The 23,489-nt window shown below is 42.8% G+C and overlaps 1 protein-coding gene across 3 annotated transcripts in view; it reads left to right on the forward strand.

The window, feature by feature from the left end:
• The window catches only part of cog7 (component of oligomeric golgi complex 7), a 59,615-nt gene extending 36,359 nt beyond the window's left edge, over window positions 1-23,256 (forward strand). For all 3 annotated transcript variants that reach the window (XM_043711681.2, XM_087997786.1, XM_087997785.1), the window contains 10 exons: window positions 2,028-2,155; window positions 9,058-9,212; window positions 10,644-10,760; window positions 11,873-11,938; window positions 13,881-14,067; window positions 14,190-14,330; window positions 14,622-14,705; window positions 15,775-15,889; window positions 19,516-19,659; window positions 21,040-23,256. In XM_043711681.2, the coding sequence (XP_043567616.2) occupies window positions 2,028-2,155; window positions 9,058-9,212; window positions 10,644-10,760; window positions 11,873-11,938; window positions 13,881-14,067; window positions 14,190-14,330; window positions 14,622-14,705; window positions 15,775-15,889; window positions 19,516-19,659; window positions 21,040-21,206 (1,304 nt within the window). In that variant the 3' untranslated portion in view covers window positions 21,207-23,256. The remainder of the gene's footprint in view (window positions 1-2,027; window positions 2,156-9,057; window positions 9,213-10,643; window positions 10,761-11,872; window positions 11,939-13,880; window positions 14,068-14,189; window positions 14,331-14,621; window positions 14,706-15,774; window positions 15,890-19,515; window positions 19,660-21,039) is intronic.
• The last annotated feature ends 233 nt before the right edge of the window (window positions 23,257-23,489 follow it).

Raw genomic sequence — 23,489 nt, forward strand, 5'->3', positions numbered from 1 at the left:
ACTTGAGACATTTTTAATCTTAAAGATCTTAAATTACTTTCTGTTTATTAATTCCAGCATCTCCAAAGCCTGTTTACTACTCATTATGTGCTTTCCTAGCAATATGGTAACAGAAAAGTTCAAATAGTCTTTGTTCTCATTTATCTTTCTTGGACCAAGACATTCCGGCATGAGAACCAAGCATTGAAATCCCCAATTGATAAAAGGTGTCTTGAAATGAGAATTCTGCTCATAGAACTGGTCTTTTGCCTCTAAAGTGGAACTTATATGTGAGGCACTATTTGAGTTGAAAGAATTGGGGAGAACCTATTCTGAGGTACACTTGCACCGTCAAGAGTCATGAACTCACTACAGAGAAGCCTACACCTTGCTCACATGTTTCCTCTGAGCTTTTCTCCTATTAGATGAACGTGTAGTATTTTTCCTCTAGTGATCCATTCTTGGAAAGCCTAGTTTCTTGGAGGGAGGCAGTCCCTCCCACTCTGCCGAGGAAATGGAGGTCCTGGGCCTCCTTCACCGCCACTCCCTCACCACCAGACGCCTGAAGGAAGAACGCCTCATCTTCCGCCACGGAACACTTCAACCCCAGGGCATCAATGTGGACTTCAACAGTTTCCTCATTTCCCCTTCCCCCACCTCACCCTAGTTCTAAACTTCCGGCTCAGCACTGTCCCCATGACTTGTCCAGACTTGTCCTACCTGCCTATCTCCTTTTCCGCCTATCCACTCCACCCTCTTCTCCCTGACCTATCGCCTTCATCCCCTCCCCCACTCACCCATTGTACTCTATGTTACTTTCTCCCCACTCCCACCCTCCTCCAGCTTATCTCTCCACGCTTCAGGCTCACTGCCTTTATTCCTGATGAAGGGCTTTTGCCCGAAATGTCGATTTCGAAGCTCCTTGGATGCTGCCTGAACTGCTGTGCTCTTCCAGCACCACTAATCCAGAATCTGGTTTCCAGCATCTGCAGTCATTGTTTTTACCCCAGTGTCAATGTTTAGCCTATCAAGTTCTGTGTTGTCCTGCGGGCATGATTAATCAATTGCACATTGTCTATCAAGCCAGTAAATGTGCCCCTGACATTACAGCTTGCCATTCAAAGTACTTCTATTGAGCCAATTTTCTTAAGACTAACATGATATTCCAAAAATTTTAACCTTTGAAATCCTGATCTTTTAATTTCATACCTAGTTGCTGGTTCTTTGTAAACAGCATATCTTGTTTACTCTTCCCATTGTTTTTGGTCCCAACGTGAACTACAATGACTGAATCCTCCCTTGCCCTTCCAAAATCCTTTCAAGATATTATGAGATGTTTCTTACACCGAAACCAAGAAGGTAATATAACATTCATCTCTTGATCTTGTTTACATAGGATTCTGTCTATCTTCCTAATTATCGATTCCCTGACAAATCACAGAATGCTGCTTCTCCTCCTCCTCACCTTTCGTGGCCTCCTACTTTAAGATACTGTAGTCCACGTTTTGCTTTCAACAGACTTTAGGCCTATCTTCACAGGTAACATGTATATTGTGCCTGCTAATAGGATCTGTTTCTACAGATCCTCCTGTCTCTCTCTCTCTCTCTCTCTCTCTCGAGCTAATTCTCTTCTGCACACTAATAGTCGTGCTAACTCCATTCTAAACCTGCAGCCTTCTGAGGTTTGACTAAACTCTGGAGCAAACTATTGAAAGATCACCCCCCCTTGTCTTGGAATGGCTCAAAATCCCTCTCCAATTTGGTGAACTGGAGATTCAAGATGGAAACAACTGCTCGTGTTCACTCTAGACAGTCTCCCAGTCCACAGACTTCCATGTACTGCAGTCTAGGCACACCACCCGTTTGACCATCTCATCTATTTACTTCTTTATTAGTTTTAATTTTTTGAACTACCTTGCCCAAAACTCTAGACAAAGATTTTAAATGCTTAATCCCTCAAATTTATCTGGATCTGTACATTCCAAGTCTGGGAAATTGGAAAATTGCAGCAAGTTTTTATACAATTGTTAATTTTCATTGATTCACAGGTGAGACCAATTTGGTGAAAGTTACAGAACTGGTTGCAGCAATCCACAGCCCATACCTGCCTTATCAACTGCAGTACGGTGACCTGGAGGGGTCAAACTTGCTCATTCAGATCAGTGCCATTCCACTGGTAAGGCCCATATTTTGGATCACTGACTATGTTTTTCCTGCCAAAAAAACAATAGTGGTGAGATTGTAAACAAAGGAATGGGGCTTTATGCATAATGGTGACAGTGGAGGTTTTGGCAGCCTTCATGCTTAGACTCATTGTAAAATGACTATTAATCCTCATTAGTTTTGTTTGAAATCTTGTGGAAAAAAAGCTGAGGCATGAAATATGATTGGACGGGAGCAGTAGAATCTATACTGTAATGTACAGGGGAACCTCGATTATCCGAATGAGATGGGCAGGCAGTATTTCATTCGGATAATCGACTATTCGGTTAATTGATTAAATACCTTTCCTCTGGGGCTCGGAGTTTTTAAAGTCTGCTCCCCATTCAGGAGACTGCAGCAACACACAGTGTGTGAGCCCCTGCCCCCAACTCTGCCCCCCGGTCCTCCAACGCCGTCCAACTCCACCCCCTGCCCCCCCAACCCTGTCCACCACTGCTCCCCTCCTATCCCCGTCCAATACCGGCCCACACCTCTCCCCTCCCCCAACCCCCTCCAACACCGCCCCCCCCCACCTCGCCGCCAAAACATCGCTCCCCCACCCCGCCCCTTCTTTGGGGCAGCCAGATTGTACAACAAGACTGCTGCTGCTGCCTTTGTGGGGTAAGTCTCCAAGTAGCACACATACAGCCACACACACAAACTTTTACTGCAACCTTGGCCCTGTACAGGACAATGTTGGAGAGATTATCTGGGGAAGGTGGCGGGGGGGGTTAGGGTACATCCCTCTGTAGAACTCCAGGGAAAGTGTGAGGAGAGAGAGAGAGAGAGGGAGGTCAGTCATTTTGAGACAGTGCCTATTTAATTACTGTAAACAAAAGACACATTCACTGTTGGAAACACGTCTTTGATGTAATGTTTCTATTGGGACCACGCGATCTCCTTCGGATAATCCGATTTTCGGATAATTGGTATTCAGATAGTCGAAGTTCCTCTGTACCAATCTGTATAGTTTGTAATAGACAAACAGGAGGCTAGAAGAACACAGCAAACCAGGCCGCATCAGGAAGTGGAGAAGTCAGTGTCTCAGGTGTAACCCTTCAGGACTGGGGGGTGGGTGTAAGGAGAGCTGCAGATAAAGGAGTGGTACTAGTGGTGGGGTGAGTGGGGGGACATTTGGGTGGGGTAGGGGCTGAGTAGTGAGGTAGTGATAGGTGAGCATAGGTAGATGGTATGACCTTTTGGTCGATGGAAAAAATGGATCCAATTGGCAGCTGGAAGGAAGGGTCAGTAGGTGGAATGGAAAGGAAGAGGAGGGGCTGAAAAGGGAGTCGGGGATGGGTGGGAAGGTTATTTGAAATTGGAGAACTCAATGTTGAACTCAATATCCAGGTTGCAGGCTGCCCAGGCAGAAGATGAGGTGGTGTTCCTCCAATTTACGGTCTGATTCATTGTGGCAATAGTTAAGGCCCGAGGATGGTCATGTCAGAAAGGGAGCGGGAGGGGGAATTAAAATGGGCTGTGACTGGGAGGTCAGGTCGGCCTCTGCTGAGTTGTTCAGCAAAACGTGCCCTGAATTTACATTTGGTCTCAGCTGCATGTGAGTATAACTGCAACATTTAGCAAGGACTGTTCTTTCAAACAGACAATGTCAATTTCCCATGGTTGCTGCTGATAGGATCGCATGTTGGAGAATGTGGTTTGAGGAGGAGGTATTGATTGTCAGGCTGTTGTGGGATAGGGAATTGAAATGAGAATCAAGCCATCGGGGATAGGAGGAGAATGGGATAAGAGTCAGGCCATTAGAGGTGGGGGATTGGAATCAGATTAAGAGTCATTTTGTCGGAGTTGGGGGGTGGACAAGATGTCAGTGGGGGTGGGGGATAATTAGGGTAATAGTCACACCATCAAGGGGTACACGATGTGAGTCAAGCTGATGCGGGGAGTGGAATGAGTGTTAGTCCCTTGGGATGGAAAGGGTTAAAAGTCAGGCTGATGATTAGGATGGAAGGGGAAGGTAGATCAGGCTGGAAGTCAGCTGATTTGGGGAGGGGTGAAAGAATAGAGTGAGAGCCAAGCTGTCAGTGGGGATTGTAGATTTAGAATTGAACTCTCAATGCTGTAGGGTAGTGGAATGAATGATAGTTGAGCCATCAGAGTGAGGTGAGAGTCAAGGTGTCAGTTTTTGGGGACTGGGGGGAATAGCAGGATGAGACCCATCGGTGGGAGGGGGAAGTGGTTAGGACAGTTGAATTATTAATGAAGGGAGCAGGGTTCTAATAGTCCATTGGAGTTTGGGGGATGTGAGGTGAGAATTAGGTCAATAGCAGCATTCTTACTAATTTTCTTTTGCTTGGACCTTTGAGTTTGGCAGAGTGGGGATGCACAATGTAACAGAACAGGTGGAGAGATCTATTGATGAAATCCAGCATGATGTCTGCTTTATTAATGGGGCTTTCAGTCCATGAGCAAGGACATGATGCTAAATTTGTGTAAGATACTCGTTGGAACTCAGCTGGAGTATTGTGTACAGTTCTGGACCCTACACTATAGGAAGGATGTAAAAACATTGGAGAGAGAGCAGAAAAGATTTCCAAGAATTGTTCCACGGATGATATATTTCAGTTATGAACTTAGATTGCTTAGGTTGGGACTGTCCTCCTTGGAGAGAACAAAGCTAAGGTGGAAACGTTCAAATCATGAGGGAGTTGTAGAGTGCATCGGAAGAAACTTCATATACGAATCAAGGCTGAGAAGGCTGATGCAATGGGCTGTGTAACTTCTATCTGCGCAGTAGCAATTCTGTGATGTTGAGAGTGAGAATCAGTTTGTCGATGGGGTGGAATCGAAAGTGAGTGGAGTTGGTTTGTGGTGTTGGGATTGTTTGCCAGAGTGGGAGTCGGACTGTTGGTCAGGGATGGGGGTGCCGGGGTTGGAGTTGAGTTCTTGGTTGGGGGTAGTGGGTGGTGGATTGAGAGCTTTACTGTTCATGGGGGGGGTTGTGGAGAGAGAGTTGGTTGTTGATGGGAGTTGGGAATGACAGGGTGAGTATTGAGCTGTTGGTGGGGTTGGGAGTTGTGATAGCAGGGTGAGAGTTGGGCTGCTGATGTATGGTGGAGTTGGCGGGTTAGGGGTAGGGTTTGGGCTGTGGGGGTTGGCAGGGTGAGAGTTGGGCAGTTGGTGGGGGGTTTGGGTAGGGGGTGGGAGTTGTGCTGTTGGTATGTGCATGGGGTGGTGGGGTGGGAGGTGGGCTGCTGATGGGCGGTTGGGTTTGGCAGCGTTGGAGTTGGTGAACTTTTCTTTCCCAGAAACCAATTCTCATCCCTAGATAACTGTTAGCATTGAGCAGCTTTTCACAACATTGATTGGTTCATCTTGCAGCGTCACTGATTAGCGACTTGGTTACAGTGTTCCAGTTGATGAGAAAAAGTGCTGCTTTCACATCCACATTCACATCCGCTGATCCTCAATATTATGTGGCATTCCTTCCCACTGGGAGAGTGATGGTTTAGTGGGACTTGAAATAGGTTATTAGTGTCTGAAGTTATGTAATTGTTGGAGGGGTTAAGATGAGTGAGAGTAGTTGACTGGGGTGGGAGGACAGATATAAGAGTGACGGGGTGGGAGGAAGGATGGGTGTGAGAGTTACCAGGGAAGGACGGGTGAGTGATGAGGACTGGGTGAGTGAGGGATCAACATGAGGACTTGTTGAATTGGGGAGTGACTAGTGGTCAGGATGTGAGTGGGTTGGATTTTTACTGGGGATCAGCCACTTATCCTTTCCTCTTCACCCCTTACCATCCTGCCCACCACCTTGGAATGTGGACAATCCGAGGTGTACCAAAAGCAGTTTTAGTGAAGCTCAACTCATTAACTTGACCCCCATAATCACCCCCCATAATCACCTCATTCCCTGATGAAAGAGACTTGGGCCTAGTCTTTTTTTTCTCTCTCTCTAGTTCTGCTTATCTGAAAATGAAAGAGGAAGGTGTTATTAGTTAGCTCTGCTCCTTTTTGAATGGTAATTTTTAAAAAATTAATCGCATGATCAATTTACTGTTTCAAAATTATTTTTCTTCTCTGAAATATATGTTTAAAGTAAAGCAAACCATATCTTTCTGAAATTGCTCACCGGCCCCTCTAAATGAGAGGAAAATTAAAATGTAGCTTCCTTTGCATGAAGGTTGGACAAACCCACATTAGAGCTTGAAATATCATGAAAGGAAGACTTAAATTTGCAAAGTGCCGTTCACTAACCTCAGATATCTCGAAGCACTTTACAGCCAATTAAATGCCAAGCTCAGTTGCTGGTGCAATTAGAAAATGCAGCATCGAAAATGTACACAGCAAGCTCCAGTAAGAATAATGCTATAATGACCAGGTAGTCCGTTCCTTGTGACTTTGACCCGTGACTAAAAATTGACCAGGATAGCTCCTTCATCTTTTTTGAAGTGCAAGATGTCTTTTAGATCCATCTGAGACAATCAATGTGGCCTGGTTTTAACTTCTTACTTGAAAGATGCTAATCTGGTAGTGCAGCAGCTCCCTATTTCATTTGGTGGTCGTTGGAAGTGCTCTAAGCACAACCTCTAAACATCCAGGTGCCAAGGATTATAATCCTATGAGAAGGCAAATTGAATTCAAATCATCATGACCAAATTTAGACTTAAAAACAAATTTAAGCATAGATCAAGGTAAGGGAAGCAACAAATTTAAAAAACAGTCTTGAAGTCCTATGATTAACAAGTTAGGAAACTGAAGTGAGCTTTGATTTCAGCACACCTGAGACACCTGCAGGGAAAGCTTACAGGATGAATTTTTTGAACCTTGGGAGAAACACAAAAGGAAAGATGAAAGTAGGAGATAATTTACCAGTATGTTTGACTCAACACCTCTGAATGTAGTTTACATATTGAATTACAGATAGTATCATGACGTTGTTGATAGTTATCACATGGCACTCACTTGGCAGTCACCGACTCAACTGATGCTCAATTTGATTATGTCAGGGTCAACCTGGTTTAAAAAATTGCGATGACCCTTCAATTATGACTGCTTGGAACTCTCAATCCCATGTGGACAGCTGATTTCTATATTGAAAGCAAAGACAGAAATTGCTGGAAAACCCCAGATCCAGTCACCCAGACTGAGTGACTTCTTCACAGAACACTTACGTTCTGTCTGCAAAAAAAGACCCTGAGTTACTAGTTGCCTACCACTTCAACACAACATTGTATTCCCTGGTCAACATCTCTGTCTCAGGCTTGCTCCAGTGCTCCAGCAAAGCTCAGTGCAAGCTGGAAGACCAGCATCTCATTTTCCTCTTTGGAATTCTGCACCCTTCTGGATATTAATATTGAGTTCAACAATTTTAGGGCTTGAGGCGACGTCCTTACTCCAAACTCCAAACATCAGGCCTTGTCATCATATGGGCTTCTACCACACAACTCGTTATCAGCTACTAACAGCAGCTGTTCATTCTCTCAGGTTGACCTTTACCCACTCCTTTGTCTCCCCAATTGTTTTTCTCTCACTTTGGGCTCTATCGGCACCTTTTGTGTATTCCTCCCTCCTCCTCACCTTCTGTATAAATACCAACGTTTTCCCAGCTACTATCAGTTTTGAAGAAGGGTCAATGGATCTGAAATGTTAACTCTAATTTCTGTCCACAGATGCTGCCAGATCTGCTGAGTTTTTCCAACAATTTCTGTTTTTATTTCTGATTTCCAGCATCTGCATTTCTTTTGAGTTTTTTTTGTTTCCTATACTGAAACTCTGTTCTGGGCAAGAGAGGTTGGAGGCAACCTGGACAAAAGAGTTCAGCTGAAGAGCTGAAGTGAATGTGACTGTCCTGGAATAAAGGCAGCAGTTGACTTGAGAGTGACGTCAATGAACCATAGTACATTTGAAGATAATTTGCATCAGAGGGAAATTATGCTGCTTGGAGTCTTATCATAGAATACAGGAAGCTTAGAACACAGGTTATTAAAGGCCAATCATTCTCATCCCGGGACACCTCTGCAGGAAATCCTCAGGGCTGTGTCCTAGGCCCAACTATTTCCAGCTGTTTCATTTCCTTGTGACACTCAAAGATATTATCACTGCTTAATCCTCCTCTTGATTCCCCAAAACCTTTGAATCATGTACAGTGAACAAATCAGGAGTGTAATGGAATACTCCTCACCTCCTTGGATAAATGCAGCCACAATTTGAGAAGCTTGTGGACAATGTGACCCACTTCATTGAAATCTCATCCATATACTTCAGTATTCACTCCTACCAGCAGGGTGTAATACCATCAATGTGTGACATCTGCATTGAAATGCTCTGCAACAGTTCATCAAGCCTAATTGAACACATTTCAAGCCTCCAACCTCGACTGCCCAGTGCAGGGTTTTCAATATAGGAGTCAGCTCCCTGTATGGGGTTGTGAGCTCTGAGGCAGTAATGACTGAAGGGTCACGACAATTTTCAACCTTTTTGAATATTTTTAACAATTTTAAAAATGAGGTTACAGTGGAACTGGATTGTGAAATGATGACCTAGAAAAACTGAGGCAGCAGACAAGTGAGAACATCACATCAAGACTTCCCCTCCAAGTCACACACTCCTGACTTGGAACTATATCACTGATTGTTCACTGTCACTAGGTCAAAATCCTGGAATCCTCTCCCTCACAGCACTGCAGGTGAACCTACACTGCAAGAACAACAGTGGTTCAAGATGGTATCTCACCACTACTTTCTCAAGTGTGTTTTGACATGAGTAATAAATATTGGCCTAGCCAATATTGTTCCATTCCACAAATGAATTTTTCTAAAATATCCTAACTGTGGGATTTGTGTTCATTTGCCCTTCAGTAAATGTTTTATATATTCGTCATACTTTGTTTATAATTTTTTTGGCTCTTCTTTTCAGGAGTGTGGAGAGCTGATTGATTGTGTTCAGGAGCTTAATCAGTCGGTGAATAAACTCTTCAGCCTGGCCAGTGGAGCAGTGGACAGATGTGTGAAATTGACTGATGGACTTGCAGCGTGCGGCCTACTCAAAGCACTGAAGACTCTCTTCTCGAAGTTAGTCCCCTATCTGTTATCCAGTAGTTGTGTGCCTATGTGCTGCCCGGTGGCTACACATTAGTGATTATACAGTCCGTCACTCTAGAATTAGCAGAAAAATAAGATTGTAATTGGTTTTCCTAACTTAAGGCCAGGAAATCTCACATGACCCACGCAGAGCACTTCATATAACCTGATGCCTGTTTATTGGTAGACAAATTTTTATAAGCCTCCCATGATTTCTAATTACACGGGAAGGAGCACAGACCAGGAGAAAGAAAAGCTGTAAAGTGAAAATTTCTTCTTTTTAAATAATTTTTGTTTTACTTATGTTTAATTGAAGTCAGCATTTCAGGGCAGCCAAAGACCAGGAACTGTGGCAGTGAGTCAGCAGCCGGATATGGGAAGGTGAGGCTTTCAGAGAGGTGTGGGGAGGAAGGGAAGGAGATGAGAATCACACCATGAGAAGGCAATGTGAATCAGATGGCAGAGGCAAGTTGGGCCATGATTGTGATTGGGAGAATGATAGTCAGGCCTGGTCACTCCCATTAATTATCTTTCATTTCAGTTTTTAAAAATAAATTGTCTTTTACCAAATTACATTCAAGTCTCTCTGAGCAAAAGAAAGTTGGCCAGTTTTCAACACAAAATGTTTACTGGTGGAAATGTTTGGAGCCCACAGCCCTGTGGATCTTGTTTTCAGATAGGCAGACAGTGATAGAGAGGGAGCGGTATATAGAGGAGAGAAAGGTGTTCGAGAGTAATTGGGAAAGGGAAAGCAGGTTGTGAGAGGAGGAAACCCCAAGCTGAAAGTCAACTCACTTCTGACCCCCACTTTCATGTGAATTCTGCTGAGATCAGTTTAGAGTGTGCCCCACCAGAAGTGACCTAGGGTCTGTGCTAGATAAAGCTATCCCCTCAGTTTGGCCCTAGTCACCATCCCTTTCCCTAGGGATCATGAATTGGGACTGATTCTTTTTCTGTCTCTAGCTCCGCTTCTTAACGGAAAAAGCAAACATTAGCTTTACTATTCAATTTTGCTGCTTGGCACTTTTAATCATTGTTTCTGTTAATTACTAATTTGAATATATTGCTCTTTAATTTTTTTCTTGAAGTTCATACTTACTATTGTGACAACATTTATCCTTCTGAAATTTGCTCATCACTCCCCAAGGAAGTAAAAACTTGAAATGTGGCCTTCCTCCCCCACGCAAAAAGATTGGCAACATCTACATTAAGCAATAACATTACCTGACGCACTCAAACAGAACATAGTCAATGTTGTTCATTTACAATTTGTCACAATGCTTTGTAGGACAGTTTATTCTGGCACACGTTACAATGTAAAATAATACAGTTTAATTTTCACGGAAGGAAGATACTCACATTAGGTTATGGACTATATTTGTGATGGGGTAAGCTGGCTCACATTTTAATTCTTTGTTCCAGATACGTATCCAACTTTGCTAGCACTTTGCAGTCCATACGTAAGAAATGCAAGCTAGAGGAAATTTCCAATGGATCCTTGTTCCAGGAAGACTGGTCTGCATTCCAAACTTCTATCAGGTAAAGAGGTAGTGAGTGAATTCAGAATTGAATACTCCTGTCATATGCCCACATCCATCACAGATATAGGTACTGATTTGAGCCTGTTCTCCACCCAGATTGACAATCTAACATATTGTTTTATTAAAAGCAAAGTATTGCAGATACAAAAACCTAAAATAAAAACAGAAAATACTGGAGAACTCAAAGTCTGACAGAGGGAAAAACATAGTTGACTTTCCAAGTCCAAGATGATTCTTCAGAACTTTTAGAGAAGTTGTCATTGAAATCTGTAATATTGTAGTTGCCCATTCTAATAATTCTGTTCATTTTGTGGGAGTTGCAATGAAACGCTGTCTGAGAGCTGGCTTGAGGTTTCAGTGAGGACAGGTTGACAGATCCCACATCAGAGTCATTTGGTATCAGAGGGAAGAAGCTGTTGCGGTTAAAGGTCCTGAAATTTGTGTTGATAGAGCATTATTAATATCAAATCACAAAAGGCATGATTTGGGCAGTCACGCGAGGGTTTGATCAAAGAGCTAGGCTTTGAGGAGCATTTGAAAGAAGGTGAGAAAATTAGAGAATTGGAGAGAGGAGGTAATTCCAGAGCTTAGAATCAAGGCAGCTGGAGGCACAGCCACCAGTGGTGGAGAAATTAAAATCATGAGTACTGGAGTGCACAATTAAGTTCAGATATCTGGGAAGATTGTAAGGGCGATGGGTGGAAAAGATTACAGAGTAGAGAGCAAAAGGCCACTGACAGAATTGGAAACACAGATGAGAGTTTTAAAATCAAGGAGTTGCTTTGCCTAGAGCAAATGGAGGTCAGCTCAAACTAGATGCTACACAAGCTGCACAGTTTTAGATAAATTTATCAAGAGTAGAATGTATGATGCTGATCAGGAATGCATTTGAATAATCTAGTGTGAAGGTAGCGAAACATATGGATGGAGTTTTCAGCAGCATATAAACATGGTGAAGCCACACCATGTTGCTGAGAATAAGATAGGTTAAGAAATTGATTATAAGTTTTGTGTCTGCCTAGCCTTTATTCTCTTAATCAAAGTTTTTGGTTTGTTATAACAACTGTTACTTTATTTTTCCATTCTTTAATTGCTCTGTTTTATTTTCAGAATTATTGCAACTTGTGGAGAATTATTGCGGCAGTGTGGAGACTATGAGCAGCAGTTGGCCAACAGGTTAGCTCCAAGTAACACACATACTTCCACTGGAGTCTAAAAAGGGTTTGATAACAAAATACGGCAATGGTAATGGTAGAAAAAAAGGCCCGAGAGTCTAGCTGTTTGGAATGAGAGTTTGGATGGGTGTGTGAAATATTCATCCAGTTAGGCTGGCTTGTAGAATAGATAAGGGAGAACCAGTGGATGTGGTGCAATTGGATTTTCAAAAGCTTTTTGATAAAGTCCCATTAAAAGATTATTGTGTCATATAAAAGCACATGGGATTGGTGGTAATATGATGGCATGGATTGAAAATTGGTTAGCAGGCAGGGATTTCTATTCCTTCTATTCTGAGGAATAGAAATACAAATGTCATTTCCAGCGTAGAACAGTAGTAATTCAAGATTGAGCATTCATGAGGCACTGTGGGCCATCAACAACAGTAGAACTATAAACCAGCACAATGTGCAACTTCATGGCCTAACACATCCCCCATTCAGTCATTACCCTCAAGCCAGGGCATCAACCCTGCTTCAATGGAGAGTGCATGAGAACATGCCAGGAGCAGCACCAGCTATACCTATAAATGGGTAGCAATCTGGTGAAGCTACTAAACTGGACTATCGCATGCCAAACTGCATAAGCAGGAAGTGATAAACAGAGCTAACTGATCCCACAGTCAAAGGATCAGATCTAAATTCTGTAAACCTGCCACATCCAGTCGTGAATGGTGGTGGACAATTAAACAACTTACTGGAGGAAGCTCCACAAATATTCTCATCCTCAAAGATGGAAAAGTCCAGCACATCAGTGCAAAAGATAAGTCTGAAGCAATCTTCAGCCAGAAGTGCAGAATGGATGATCTATCTCGGCCTCCTCCAATGGACCCCAATATCATAGGTTCACTCCATATGGAATGGTTGGAGCCACTGGATACTGCAAAGGTTAGGACCCTGACAACATTCAGCAATAGTACTGAAGAGTTTTGCTGTAGAACTCCCCTAGCCAAGCTCTCTTAACATGGCTACTACACTGTTATCTACCCAACAGTGTGGAAAATTGTCCACATATGCCCTGTACACAAAAAGCAGGACAAATCAGACTAGCCAGTTACCACCCATCAGAATACTTTTGACCATCAGTAAAGTGATGGAAAGGTGTCATCAATAGTTCTATCAAGCAGTACCTGCTCAGTAATAACCTGCGCAGTGACATCCAATTTGGGTTCCACTAGGGCCACTCAGCTCATGATCTCATTACAGCCTTGATTCAAATGTGGACATAAGACCTGAACTCCAGAGATGCAATTATTGTGACAGCTCTTGACATCAAGGCCGAATTCGACCAAGGGTTGTGGTTGTTGGAAGTTAGGAGAAAGTGAGGTCTGCAGATGCTGGAGATGATAGGCCTTATGAAGGGTTTATGCCTGAAATGTTGATTCTCCTGCTCCTCAGATGCTGCCTGACCTGCTATGCTTTTCCAGCACCACACATTGTTGGAAGTTAGTCTTCTTAGCTACAGAACATTTCTGCAGGAGTTCCTCAGGCACAACCATCTTAGCTGCTTCATCAGCAACCTTCCCTCCGTCATAAAGTCAGAAACGGGGATTTTCACCAATGATTGCATTTTGTTCAGTACCATTCACGACTCCTCAGATACTGAAGCAGTCCATGTTCAACTGCAGTAAGATCTAGACAATATCAAGATGGGTAGGTTATGTTAGAGCTGTATATAATGTTAGTTGGGCCATAGCTGGTATTTGTATGCCATTCTGGTTGCCACACTACATGAAAGTGATTCCAGCAAAGATTAACCTGAATTATACACTAACACATTTAGTCCTGAAACATTCTCTATATCAAGGTCAGACAGATAAAGATTTTATTCTCCACTTTATAAATGTCTTGCCGTTTAGTCTATGATGTTAGCACTTCCCTAATCTTTTGAATCTCTCTTGCAGGATATTATCCACTGCAGGGAAGTATTTATCTGAGTCATACAGTCCACACAGTCTGACAGGTATACAAGAAACAAGCTTCTCTGACAAGAAAACTTCCATCAAAAATCCATGGCAAGAATATAATTATTTACTGAAAGCAAATCCAAGTGAATATGCCAGTCTGATGGAAATGCTTTATATGCTGAAGGTAAGATTCCATTCCTTCCTGCCCAACAGATGAGAAAATTTGGAGGAGGTGGGGAAAGTCAAGTCTTTCAGAAAAAATGCCCGAGTGGACGTGGGCTAAAGTTGATTCCTTCTCCCTTGTAGGAAAAGGGAACAGGGAACAATAACTTGTTGTCAGAAGCTCGTGCAGCACTGACCCGGCTCAACCAGCAGGCACATCAGCTCGCTTTTGACTCTGTGTTCCTCCGGATCAAGCAACAGCTTGCCCAGGTGCCTCGGATGGAGGTAAAGTGAGAGTGAGGGCTTGGTTGTTCAGCTCATTGGAACTTATTCCTCTCTCCACTGCAAGGTGGTTAGAAATTATGTGAATTGAGGAGAGTAAGCAACTATGATTGGGATGGGGGAACAACTGTAATAGGGGAGAGCGTGGCTGCGGTAGGGAAATGACTGCCAATGAAGTGAAGTAGCTCGAGCATATCTGTTTATGTTGGCGTCACAATTATTCTGGTTTACCCCTAATTTTCTGTTACTTACCATATTCACTTTTTTCTGTTTTCTTCTCCCTCAATTGAAAAGACTTGGAACACAGGAACCATGGGAGAGACGTTAACTGAAGATCTCCCAACATTTAGCCTTGCTCCTCTTGAATACATCAGCAATGTAAGTGCCTTGTTTTTGTGAGAATCAGTTTTATTAATAACTAGTAGATTTTTTTTTCTCTAGTCTTTGAACTTAATCTGACCAAGTGAGTCATCACATTAAAATACCTTCACCACTTGGCTTTTGTTGACAAGGCCAGCATTTATTTCCGATTTCTGAACAGTCATGAGAAGGTGGTGAGCTGTTCTATGAACTATTGTAGTGCCTGTGGAGAAGATACTCCTACCATGATATTATTTACGCATTACCGGAATTTTTAAATTGAAAGAATAGCTTCCATACTTCCAAGACAGGATTAAATTAGATTACTTACAGTGTGGAAACAGGCCCTTCGGCCCAACAAGTCCACACCGACCCGCCGAAGCGCAACCCACCCATACCCCTACATTTACCCCTTTAACCTAACACTACGGGCAATTTAGCATGGCCAATTCACCTGACCCGCACATTTTTGGATTGTGGGAGGAAACCGGAGCACCCGGAGGAAACCCACGCAGACACGGGGAGAACGTGCAAACTCCACACAGTCAGTCGCCTGAGTCGGGAATTGAACCCGGGTCTCTGGCGCTGTGAGGCAGCAGTGCTAACCACTGTGCCACCGTGCCGCCCCATAGGATGATATGTGACACTTAGAAACCTGGAAGTAATGGTGATCTCATGCACATGACCCTCTTGAACCAAACGTTATGGAGATTTTGTTGCAAGGTGCTGTTGAAGTGACCAATGGACACAGTAGATGAGATGTTTGGATGTGCACACTAGTTTCCTAAACTCTCTCCACCCACCTCATCTCAGATCCAACCCTCCGACTCAGCACTTCCCTCTTGAACTGTCCTGCCTGTCCATTTTCCTTCCCATCTCTCCGCTTCACCCTCCTTTCCCACCATAGGGACTAGGAATGGGTGGGATACCTCTTTGGGGTGGTTGGCGCAGACTCAATGGGCTGCATGGCTTTTTTCACATTGTAGGGATTCTACGACACTCATTATTCTAAAAGCCTCTTTACTCACTATCTTGTCATTGCTGGATTTACAAATCACTGCTTGCTGATGCACACTGTTGTTCACAGATTGGCCAGTACATCATGTCCTTGCCTCTGCACCTGGAGCCCTTTGTAGCACAGGACGATCCAGCACTGGAGTTGGCACTGCATTCTGGTAAACTTCCATATCCTCCAGAGCAAGGTAAGCTGAGGGGAGTGGGTCAGAGCAGGTCTTGTGGGTTGTGGAAGGGAGTGGGGTTGGGTGAGTGAGGCAGTGTTGTTTACCTGTATGAGAAGACAAAGAAAGAAATCAAGCCTTCAAAAATGAGATAACGAGAGTCTAGAGAAAGTATGTTCCTATTAGGGTGAAAAGAAAGGCTGGTAGTTGTAGGGAATGCTGGATGACCAAAGAAATTGAGAGCTTCATTAAGAAAAGGAAGGAAGCATATGTCAGGTATAAACAGGATAGGTCGAGTTAATCCTTAGAAGAGTATAAAGGCAGTAGAAGTATACTTAAGAGAAAAATCAGGAGGCCAAAACGGGCCATGAGATAGCTTTGGCAAATAGGGTTAAGGAGAATCCAAAGGGTTTTTACAAATACATTAAGGACAACAGGTTAACTAGGGAGAGCATTGGGCCCCTTAAAGATCAGCAAAGCGACCTTTGTGTGGAGCCGCAGGAGATGGTGGAGATACTAAATATTTTGTATCAGTATTTACTGTGGAAAAGGACATGGAAGATATAGACTGTAGGGAAATAGGTGGTGACATCTTGAAAAATGTCCATATTACAGAGGAGGAAGTGCTGGCTGTCTTGAAACAGGTAAAGGTGGATAAATCCCCAGGACCTGATCAGGTGTACCCTAGAACTCTGTGGGAAGCTAGAGAAGTGATTGATAGGCCTCTTGTTGAGATATTTGTATCATTGATAGTCACAGGTGAGGTGCCGGAAGACTGGAGGTTGGTTAACGTGGTGCCACTGTTTAAGAAAGGTGATGAGGACAAGCCAGGGAACTATTGACCAGTGAGCCTGACGTCGGTGGTGGGCAAGTTGTTGGAGGGAATCCTGAGGGACAGGATGTATATGTATTTGGAAAGGCAAGGACTGATTAGGGATAGTCAACATGGCTTTGTGCGTGAGAAATCATGTCTCACAAACTTAATTAAGTTTTTTGAAGAAGTAACAAAGAGGATTGATGAGGGCAGGGCGGTAGATGCAATCTGTATGGACTTCAGTAAGGCGTTTGACAAGGTTGGGAGACTGGTTAGCAAGGTTAGATCTCATGGAATACAGGGAGAACTAGCTATTTGGATACAGAACTGGCTCAAAGGTAGAAGACAGAGGGTGGTGGTGGAGGGTTGTTTTTCAGACTGGAGGCCTGTGACTAGTGGAGTGCCACAAAGATTGGTGCTGTGTCCACTACTTTTCTTCATTTATATAAATGATTTGGATGTGAGCATAAGGGGTATAGTTAGTAAGTTTGCAGATGACACCAAAATTGGAGGTGTAGTGGACAGCGAAGTAGGTTACCTCAGATTACAACGGGATCTTGATCAGATGAGCTGAGAAGTGGCAGATGGAGTTTAAATTAGATAAATGTGAGGTACTGCATTTTGGGAAAGCAAATCTTAGCAGGACTTATGCACTTAATGGTGAGGTCCTAGGGTATGTTGCTGAACAAAGAGACTTTGAAGTCACAGGTAGAGGATAGTGAAGAAGGCGTTTGGTATGCTTTCCTTTATTGGTCAGAGTATTGAGTACAGGAGTTGGGAGGTTGTGTTGCGGCTGTACAGGACATTGGTTAGGCCACTGTTGGAATATTGCATGCAGTTCTGGTCTCCTTCTTATTGGAAAGATGTTGTATAACTTGAAAGGGTTCAGAAAAGATTTACAAGGATGTTGCCAGGGTTGGAGGATTTGAGCTATTGGGAGAGGTTGAATTGGCTAGGGCTATTTTCCCTGGAGCTTTGGAGGCTGAGGGGTGAACTTAGAGGTTTATAAAATCATGAGGGGCGTAGATAGAATAAATAGACAAAGCCTTTTCCCTGAGGTGGGGGAGTTCAGAACAAGAGGCATAGGTTTATGGTGAGAGGGGAAAGATACGAAAGAGACCTAAGGGGCAAGTTTTTCATGCAAAGGGTGGTATGTGTATGGAATGAACTGCCAGAGGAAATGGTGGAGGCTGGTACAATTGCAACATTTAAAAGGCATCTGGATGGCTATGTGATTAGAAAGGGTTTGGAGGGATATGGGCAAGGTGCTGGCAGGTGGGACTAGATTGGGTTGGGATATCTGGTCGGCATGGACAAGTTGGACCGAAGGGTATGTTTCTGTGCTGTACATCTCTATGACTCTAAATGAGAGAAAATGGAGCCTTAAAACAAGACATTGAGGAGCTGAAGTTTCTCTTTAGTCTGTCGGTGAGAAGGTACCTGTTTGTTTCTGTAATTGGGCCAACTAATTGATTTGCAAATGGAAAATATGGGTGATCTCAGTGAAGCATGAATAATCCTGAGGGAACTTCACTAAAGTGGAAAATGGGAGGCAGTTTCTTTTCTTTTGGGCAGAGTCGGACTAAGTTACACATTTCTCCCTTTTAAGCCAGAGGTGAGGAAACTTTTGTTTTCCTCTCACAGAGTCATTAGTCTGTGGAATTCTGTTCCCTAGAAAGCGGTGAAGGCTCGGTCATTCAATTTACTTAAGGCTGATTTAGTGTTTTGATAAGGAAGGAAAGGATTACCTGGGGCAGACAGGATAGGAAATTAAGGCCACATCAGATCAACATGATCATATAGGATAGCAAAGTAAGCGCAATGGGCTAAATAGCCTATTTCTGCTTCTAAGCCTATGTTCCTATAATTTTGAGGTTAACAGCTCAATAAAAGAGTAAAGTTATCAGAATGAAACTGGTCTCATTGGACAGAAAACTTGCTTAATGATGTGAAAGTCCTCCTCCTGTCCTCATTCCACTCCAAGACAACTTATATCCTGGCTACCTGATCATAAAGTGACTGGGCCAGAGTGGAAAGGATTGGACTTAGAGTTCCCATGCACCAACACTCCACAGCATTCCAACTCAAACCTTAGATTGATTTTAATCCTGATCATTCAAAAGTCCTTGACTGCAACAAACTTTAAGGTAATTGTACCTATTTCCTAAGTTAACAGATGAACAAGGGCTTGCCTTTATTAAGCACCTATAATGTACAAGAAGGTTTCAAAGACATTTCACATAAATAATAAAAACTAGAAGTCACGCTGAACAATTTTGAAAGGTAGTTGAGGAATTTCTTTCATGAATAAGGCCAAGCAAGGTCAAATGTTTTGTGAGTCCCAGAGAGTTATGCTGAGGATGATGGGCAAAGGGAATGTACAGCAGCTCAGACTTGGAAGCTGAATGGATGCTGATGAATATTGTAGAAAGGAGCTGGCTTAAGCATGATTAAGACAAAGATTTGATGGGGCAGTTGCTTGTGGGGTGCAAGGAGACAATGTATACCACTGAGATGTGTGGCAAGCCTGTATGGGTCATTGAGCTGTGTGGGAAACTTGAAGGGTTGGCGAGGTGGGCAGAGAGCCTGTGTGAGTTATTGAGATAGACAGGGAACCAGTGTAGTTCAGTGATGTGGATGAGGATCAGTATAGGCCAATGCGGTGGTTGGATTGTGGATACTTGATGCAGGACAGGATGCATGTTGTTAGACAAGTTTTAGACAAGTTGAGGTTAATGTAGGACAGTGACAGAAAGTGTGTGGATATTTAGTTTGCATTGCTTTACAGATGGGATTTGAAACCTGTGTAATTTCACCTGCCTGTCATTTCTACTAGGGGATGAGCTGCCAGAGTTGGACAACATGGCTGATTATTGGCTGGGCTCCATTGCCAGGGCAACAATGCATACTTACTGTGAATCCATTCTCCAGATCCCAGAGCTCACACCGCATGCAACCAAACAACTTGCCACAGATATTGGTAAGTGGAAAATATACAAAGAAGAAACTTTTATGTTTCACTGGTACTCCTATGGTCAGTAGAAGAATGATACAGTATAGAAGGAAGCCATATGGTACATCATGCCAATACAGGCCATTTTGGAACTGCTATTCAATTAATGTCATGAATTACACTCTTCGCTGAAGCCCTGCAAAGACAACTTGCACTGCATTTACATTTCTCATTTCACTCCTACACTCTCTTCCTCCCTCTCCCTGCCACCTCCTCTCTCCTCCTCCTCCTCCACCCCCCCCTCCTCCTCCTCCACCCCCCTCCCCCACCCCCCTCCTCTCCCTCCCCTCTTCCTTCTCACCACTGTGTCCTAACAGTATTGATGGATGCTCTAACATAATCATTTTCTTTTGGGCTAGTACCCAGTGACCTGGACTAATAATCCTGAAAAATGATTTCAAATACTACTACAACATCGAGAAATTTTAATTTAGTTAGTAGATATAATTCTGAATAAAAGTTAAGATTGGATAGACTGGGGTTTTTTTTTCCATGGAGCAGAGGAGAATGAGGGGGTGACATAATTGAGATGCATAAAATTATGATGGTAAAGTTGAAGAAACTTTTCCCCTTCTTGGAGGGAGTAATGAACATGAGACAGTTTAAGGTAAGCAGCCGTAGGTTTAGAGGACTCTGAGGAAAACAAGAGCCACTCAGAGCGTGGTGGGAGTCTGGCTGTAAGAGAGGTAAAAGTAGAATACTTAACATTTATAATATTTAAGGAGTATTCAAATGTACACTTTTGATACCAAGTCATACAAGTCAAGGGCCAAGTACAGGAAAATGGGATGAGAAGAGTTGTTTCTGACTGTAGGTGGTTGTTTTTGAGCAGCACAGACTTGATGGGCCAAAGGCCCTTTTCTGTGCTGTAGACTCTATTGCTAGGAGAATGGTAATAGTTATAATGAAACTACTGAACTGAAAACATGTTTGACTTGCTAATGACCTTTAAGGAGTGTTCAGATGATATGTGACTCCACACAGGTAACAATGTAGTTGACTCTTAACTGCCCTCTGAAACAGCCTAGTAAGCTACTCATTTGTACTCCTAGGAATGGGCAGTCACTACTGATGTTTGCCAGTGATGCCCATACCCTGTGAATATTAAAAAAACTTCTTAGCCAAGACCTGAATTGTTGAGTGCTTGAATTCTCTCCATTTCTTAAATTCAATAAGCTTTAAAAACTCAATGCTAATGCTACCTAAATAAAGAGGAAGTAATTTTCTCTTCTGTTTTAAGCCCTGATTCTCTCTCGTGAAGGGCGTGATCAACATTGAATTTTTTTTGGCGAGATTGGTGATGAAGTTCGTTTTTATAAAGGAATGTTGCATTTCTTCTGTTCCCAGATTACCTCAGCAATGTCATGGATGCTCTTGGCTTACAGCCATCCCGCACTCTGCAACAGACTGTGACTGCCCTGAAAGTAAAGCCCGAAGACTTCAGGCAAGCAGCGAAGGGTCTCCCCCGGAGACTGACCAGTGCAATTGCAACCATGAGGACTATCCATTACTGATCAAGTGTCCTGTTTGCAAAACAAATTCTGTTTCTGGTGGTTGAAGGCTGCCTTAATTCTGACTGGCTCTTGAACCAGTTGATGAGTGTGTTCCAACTGCCTGCTAAGAGCAATGACTTCAAACTTAGGCTTTTTTTAGAATGGTTTAAGTGAGGATCTGCTGTTGGTTTTAGGCCCAGAGTATACTTACAGTAGATAAACAGGTTGGTGATTTGAATGCTGCAAGAGACTCAGTAACCCTGCCATAGGGAGTGAGCAATTAACTGAGCACTTTTCCAGAGTCGTCCTCCCCACACCCCATAGCTGTCTCCCCAGCCCTGGGAGAATGGGATCAGGACCGATTTGATGGTCTGATGATACTCTCTTTTAAGTCCTCTTAATTAAAAATAATCTGTTAAAAATACCGAGTTAAAGCATCCTGGAATAGATGCAGGAAAACCAGCAAGAGAGGAAATACCTGAATGTTGAATGTATGTTCTGGAGAGAAGGGTATTTTGATAGTTGAGTATAACATCGTGTTAAGATGCAGCCTTAAACAGGAGTGCTGCCTCCTCCCAGTCTGAGTCACCTTACCCATTAAGAATTGCCTCAGAGCAGAGATAAACAAAGAAATTAGAGGTTCATGTCACGGTCCACTGCCTTCCCATCTAGGCTAGTTAATCAGCTGTTTTCACCAGGCAGTAGAGGATCACAAATACTTGCAGCCCATAAAAACATCAATCATGAATTTTGACTAATACTTGAACATTCTATGTAACTCATCACATAACCATACAGGTGTGCTCCTGCATGGAGGGTGTGAGAGGGTGTGGAATCTTCCTCTACTGGTTATATGTGTATGTGTGCCTTTGTAGGTCCTTTGAGACCAATAATGCCTGCACTGGATGACACTGCGAGGAGATGAATGGTTAGGAACTGGAAAAGGAGTTTTATGTGTGTTTGTATTTTTTTTATTGAAGCAAATGGTTTAGATCTGCTGAATTGAAACATATGCAATCTGTGGGATGTTATTGTCACCCAGAATTGGACATGATCAAACAGGGATCATGACCTGTTCCTCTTCATGTGAATTTATTGTCTTTACTCAGACAGAGGTGGGGCTGAAGATGGAAAGACATTCCAAATTACTTTAACATCAGTGGATTAGTTGTTAATTGTGGCTCAATCAGAGCATTCCTAACTCAGCCTCAGAACTGAAGGCACTGTGATTGAATTCCTTTGGTCTAGGCTGGCACTCCCACTGAAGGAACACAGCATTGTCAGAAATGGCCACCTTTAGGATAAGAAATTAAACCATGTTTGCTCACTTTGGTATATGTAAAAGATCCCATTGAGCTACTTGAACACTGAAGAACAGGACAATTAATTCACATTACTCTGTTTAATATCTGTCCCTCAAATAATAGCACTTTGACAAAAAAACATATTATCTGTTCATTGTCACATTGCTGCTGGTGGATGTTTGTTGAAGTACATAGTACATTGACTTCCTACATTATGGTACACTCAAAATACTAATTGGCTTAAATGCTTGGGAGTGTGCTGAAACCAGTGCAGGTGCTATATAAATGCAAATCAGTTCTCCCATAATGTGGGTCATTATCTGTTTGAGTTGTAGATTCTATCATCACTGCCTCTGGGTATTCTTGTATCTTGTTGTTCATCTTCTTTCTCCAATCAACTAACCCTAACACTTCTTTCTTAAGCCTGGTATTTATGATATTTCCCTGTCTCAGTTCAGTCTCAGCATCTCTATTGTTAATTTTAAATTTTTTTGTTTCTTGTATAGTACCTGTCTCCCCTCCTACTTCAGAATGTTTGTGCTACTGTCCGAGTTTTTAAAAATTGATTTATAAAATCTTTCTTGAAAAATCTCTAGCTGCCCTGTGTAATTAATTGATTAAAATATTTCTGAAATAAGAATATTGATTGTATGTGGTTTCCCTTGTACTCCGATCACCCAAGAAAAAAATGTTGTTAGTATAATTGACCATTGGTTTCAGTGGTTGCTCCAAATTCTGGCATAAAGTATAAGAGAGTTTGTTTATCAGTTGTCATTACTCGCTTGTAATCTTTGAGTGCATGTGTAGCTCTTGTACCCGTACACTTTCTCGCATACTCTCACACATACTTTCTCACTCAATTCCATCTTCCTTGCTCCTTGTTTGCTCACTCACTGTCTCCCTTATTTATTCACATTAACAACAAATTTGCATACATATGCTTTTTCTCCCTAACTCACGTTCATTCCCACTCTTTGCCTCTCCCTTATACAAGCTTTAT

The sequence above is a fragment of the Chiloscyllium plagiosum genome, unplaced genomic scaffold (genome assembly GCF_037043375.1).
Source record: "Chiloscyllium plagiosum isolate Xiang-an unplaced genomic scaffold, Cpla_swu_hap1 HiC_scaffold_20, whole genome shotgun sequence".
NCBI lineage: Eukaryota > Metazoa > Chordata > Chondrichthyes > Orectolobiformes > Hemiscylliidae > Chiloscyllium > Chiloscyllium plagiosum.